The sequence below is a fragment of the Monodelphis domestica genome, chromosome 2 (assembly GCF_027887165.1).
Source record: "Monodelphis domestica isolate mMonDom1 chromosome 2, mMonDom1.pri, whole genome shotgun sequence".
Lineage (NCBI taxonomy): Eukaryota > Metazoa > Chordata > Mammalia > Didelphimorphia > Didelphidae > Monodelphis > Monodelphis domestica.
Genome location: NC_077228.1, coordinates 149,385,522 through 149,390,853, shown reverse-complemented (window position 1 = coordinate 149,390,853; position 5,332 = coordinate 149,385,522). Strand labels below are relative to the sequence as shown.

The 5,332-nt window shown below is 36.5% G+C and overlaps 1 protein-coding gene across 1 annotated transcript; it reads left to right on the top strand.

Annotated features, from left to right (window-relative positions):
- The first annotated feature begins 416 nt into the window (after positions 1–416).
- LOC100020700 (glyceraldehyde-3-phosphate dehydrogenase-like) lies at positions 417–1,437 on the top strand. The gene is given in 2 exon segments (XM_056816084.1): positions 417–1,381; positions 1,383–1,437. Coding segments are annotated over 2 exon segments (999 nt in total). The 5' UTR covers positions 417–422; the 3' UTR covers positions 1,423–1,437.
- The last annotated feature ends 3,895 nt before the right edge of the window (positions 1,438–5,332 follow it).

Genomic DNA, 5,332 nt, shown 5'->3' with positions numbered 1-5,332 from the left:
ATGTGATTAACCTTAAGCTCTAAGGTACTGGAATTAGCTAATACTAAAATCCAAGGTCTATATTTTAAGTAATTCTACTATTAAGAGGGAAAAGAGTCATGACAATGTTTTAATTAAAGATAGGAAAATATTCAATTCCAGGGATTTATTTTATATACAATAATCTTGAGATAAGAATGGTGCAGTAAGTTATCTAATGGAAAAAAAGATTGTTATTTGCATGAAATTCATCATGGAGCAGGTTGTTTAGGTATTTGTCACAGTCCAATTGAGAAAATCCCCAAATAAGTTTCAATGCTATATAATTACTTTCATAGTGTTAAATGTTAAACTGACTATTTAAAAATATATATGCAGGCTCTCAGCTCTTGTCCTAAGCTCATTGCCAGGATCCTCTGCTGCAGTCACATCCCTTAGACAAGATGGTGAAGGTCAGAGTCAATAGATTTGGCTGTATTGGATGCCTGGTGACCAGGGCAACATTCAGCTCCAGTGGAGTAGATATTGTGGCCATCAATGACCCCTTCATTGACCTTGCCTACATGGTTTACATGTTCCAGTATGATTCCACCCATGGCAAATTCAAGGGCACTATAAAGGCAGAGAATGGAAAGCTGGTGACCAATGGAAAACCCATTACCATCTTCCAGGAGCGGGATCCTCCCAACATTAAATGGGGATATTCTGGAGCCCAGTACATCGTGGAGTCCAATGGCGTCTTTACCACCATGGAAAAGGCTGGGGCTCACATGAAGGATGGAGCCAACTGCGTCATTATCTCTACCCCCTCTGCTGATGCTCCAATGTTCCTGATGGGGTTGAACCATAAGAAATACAATAACTCCCTCAAGATCGTCAATAATGCCTCCTGCACTACCAACTGCTTGGCCCCCCTGGTCAAGGTCATTCACGACAACCTCAGCATTGTGGAAGGACTCATGACCACAGTCCATGCCATTACCACTACCCAGAAGCCAGTAGATGGCCCCTCTAGCAAGCTGTGGTGTGATGGGCGTGGGGCTGCCCAAAATATCATCCCTGCTTCCACCGGTGCCGTCAGGGCTGTGGGCAAGGTTATACCTGAGCTGAACAGGAAGCTCACAGGCATGGCCTTCCGTGTTCCCACTCCCAATGTGTCCGTGGTGGATCTGACTTGCCGCCTGGAGAAAGCTGCCAAATACGATGTCACCAAGAAGGTGGTGAAGCAAGTGTCAGAGGTATCCTTAAAAGGCATCTTGGGCTACACAGAGGACCAGGTTGTATCCTGTGACTTTAACAGTGACACCCGCTCTTCTACCTTCCATGCTGGTGCTGGCATTATGCTCAATGACCATTTTGTCAAGCTCATTTCTTGGTATGACAATGAGTATGGTTACAGCCACCATAGTAGACATCATGATGTACATGGCCACCAAGGAGTAAAGTGGAAAGCCGTGGATCTTCATCCCCAGCCAAAAAAGAGTAGTTCCACCACTAGGGAGCTCACATCCATAACAACCTATGTCTCCTATGCCAGGGAGCCCATGTCCCTTTCACATCCCTGCCCCGAAGCACCCCTGTAGTGAGGGGGATGAGCATAGAGTCCTATCTTGTGTACCATCAATAAAGTCATCACATTCGGTGCAAAAAAAAAATATATATATATATATGCATTAATGCATTTCTTAATAATCTGCGATATTAAAATTTACTCTACCACTTTACTAAATCAAAACCAGCAGCAAGACAATAAATCAAGCCATGATTTGTAATAGTTGCCGATTTCCAAGGTGCAAATGCTGACACTAGAAAATTAATATTCATCATTCACATTAAACTTTTCCCTCCTTTGAGTATGATTTGACTAAAGCACACCTCTGCATATGTTAACTAGCTTTTTCTTTACCTGTTTATTCCTCTCTTTTCCTTAACTACCCTCTCTTCTTTTACTTAAAAAAATAAAGTATTAAGTTTGTTCTCTGTTAGGGGAGCAGTTACCAAAAGAAAGAAACTGAATTTTTTGTCAGAGACATTGGGTTTAAAAATCAGACTCTACTACTTATGTCCTTTGGGATCTTGGAAAACATTTATATTAGCTTGGTCTCAGTTTTCTCGTCTACAAATTGTAGATAATAATAGTATCTATTTCTAGAATTGTAAGGATGAAGTGAGGTCATATTTTTAAAGGGCATAAACCTAAAAATATTATACAAATGTTAGCTATTATTATGTGTGTGTGTGTGTGTGCACGCACACACACATGCCTTGATGTACTAACTTAATCTGTGATTCCACAATGCAATATGGTAACACTCCTAATACTGGGTCTGTCAAGACCTATTTATTCTTTGGTCTGGCTCCTTCACTGCAACCTGCCCTCACAATGGCCCATCTAAATTTGAAGGGGAAGAATACCATCACACATTTAAGCTCACTACTTTGAACCTACAGGGTAACCTTGTAAAGAGAGAATATGTTCTCCCCCTCACCACTCTAACTCTAAAGCTTTTCTAGAAACACTTCAATTTACATAATTAGCCATTCCATATGACACTTAAACACAAATATTTACTTAGTAAAAAGACAAAAATAATCATTAATGGATATTCATCCTTTCAGCAATTTAATGTATAATAAATATCTAACAATGTACAAATAAATGTGTTATATTCTACTACCAATGCACTTGGTATCTTGGGCCTGAGGGAAGAGTAGGCACATACAGGAACATGCAAGGAAGTATATAAGGTGGAAAAATCAGGTCATTTAACTCACAGATCTTGAAAATATTATTTTTTATCATTGATCCATTGATCAACACCTTCAATTCACAAAACTGTATCTTTGCTCACTGATTACATTGGTCTTCACATACTCCAATACAGCATTTTCTTGTTCCTTCAACTTAAAATTTTCCTTATAAAGGTAAGTATTGATTTTGCGACAAATATCAGTTCTCTAAGTTAGAAAAATAAATAGTTTATCCTGTTGACTTTCTCTGAGGTATATAGCCCAGCCCGGTCTGTTTCTCAATCAACTGGTTCCTCTGTTTCCCATTCAGAACACAGCTCCCAGCAAATTAGCTTAGGGTGATTGTTTAAACAAGGCTCACTAGCCTAGCTGGCTCTTCTTATGTACCAAAATAGTAGCAGTGCACACTTTTCACCTTTCTTCATTTCCCTCTCAATCTAGGTGAGCTAAGATCAATACACACTTATAAGAAGAATCACCTCTCAGAAGCTCTAGTGGTCATAGATTGGATATTTCTGGAACTAAAGCTTTTGTTCAATGAATTTGGTTCTTCCTCCATCTAATTAGCAGTTACTCAGCTGAATCCTTTTGTCAGCTGACTACTAAGACTGTTTCTTCTTTCCACATAGCTTGATAGATTTGCTCTTTAACTCCTCTCTTTTGCTTTTCATGCTTTTCTTCCACATTAACTTCCTAGATCCTTCTCTCTTTAGCCTCAGCTTCCTTTTCCACAACCTCCCTTTTCTCTATTATCCAGGGTCTTAAGTCAAAGACTCCTGGATTTCAATAACTCTATGATAAGAACTTCTCAATTTCCCTGTATGAAACTGATAGTTATTTTAAGAACACATCTCTCTCTCCAAATGTTTATGTCTTTTTTTAGTTTTCTTCCCATCTTAAGCCATGAAAGTTAGATGCAATAGAGCAGAGGAACCATAATGATAATAAAATCATCTCTAATTTTGTATCATTAAAACTATTTCTTCTTAAACATATTTTGAGTTTTTAATTAATTAAATTATTGTTATACATGCTTTAAAATGTTAAATGCCACACATATGTGATTGTGAATTAATAATTCACAATGATTTAAACCTATTTAAAGCCTTAGACCCAGGACAAAATAGCTTGGAGTGAGGAGTCCTTCAAACCACTATTAACAGAGGAGACAGAATGATTAGCTTTCAGAACTCCCAGTCCACAAGTGGGAAAAAGGATAGGAAAATGAACATACAGCAAAAGAAACATCTTAACCATTGAAAATTTATATAGAGAAAAGAACAAGGCACAAGTCAATAGGAGACAGTGAGATCCAAGCAACCACACAGAAAACTTCAACCCTAACCCTAACCATAACCCTAATCCTAAACCCTAGATTTAAAAGATAGGTGGAATAAAAATGGGAAAAAGAAATGAAAGAAATACAAAAATCAAAATAACAGCTTAAAAAGCAAAACTGGTAAAAAAAAAAGAGGCACAAAAATCCAGTGAAGAAAAGAGTTCATTTTTCAACCTTCCTGACTCTATGACAACATTTGGGATTTCCAAGGCAAAAATAAAGAGTAGTTTGCCATTTCCTTTTCCAGATCATTTCACAGATAAGGAAACTAAGGCAAATAGAGTTTAGTGACTTGCCTAAGGTCACATAGCAACTCAATGTCTCAGGCTGAATTTGAACTTGGGAAGATGAGTTTTCTAGACTACTGTCCAGCATTCTATTCACTGCACTACTTAGCCAGCTTTATTGTCTATGACAAGTAACCATAAAAAATGTGAAGGCAACTACCATATTTCCATGAATTTTTTATTACATAGGCTCAACTTTCCATTCTGACAACTTTTTCATAAATGGCATGACTTTTGGATACTTTTCTCCCTAATTATTAATTGGCCTCATTTTGCTGACTTTTAAGGTCTTTGGGAGCAGTAAATATATTTAATTTCTTTTTAAATTTCTTGTCGTTTTGATCTTTATGCATGACATCTGGGATATAAATATTTATAGATATTATAACAATAAATATTTAACATATAACTAGTCTTATTCTTTTAACTGTCCTGTAGATTGAATGTCTTTTTGGAAATTTGATGTCAGAATGGGACATGATATTTCTTCATGGGCTGATCAGTCCAAAAGTAAAGTCCATTTCCCCTTTTTCTGACCTTGATACATTTTTTAAAATATAAAAATTGGGTTAAAATTAGGTTAGTTTTTTATCAAAATTATTAAAATAATTGCTCTCAGAGCATTAAAAACATTCATCTGTTTTAGTCTGTTGTTGATAAGATGAATTAGCAATTCAGGTGCATTTGAAAAGTCAAAATTCCCTGCATTATTGAACTGTTAAACATAAAAGCTAAATTATGAATGCTGATACACTCTATTAAATCAACTACATATCAATTTTAATTTATAAAAATAATTATAGTGTCTCCAAAGTAATAGGACAAGTAGCTTTTTAAATTCCTTTCTGACTTGAAGATCAATATTGATGATACTGTGCCAATTGGACACATTCAATTTATAATCAAGTTGCCCCCCTCAATCAACTACATGATATTTCTCTTGATTTAAACCAAATTTGGGGTATTTCATTTCATC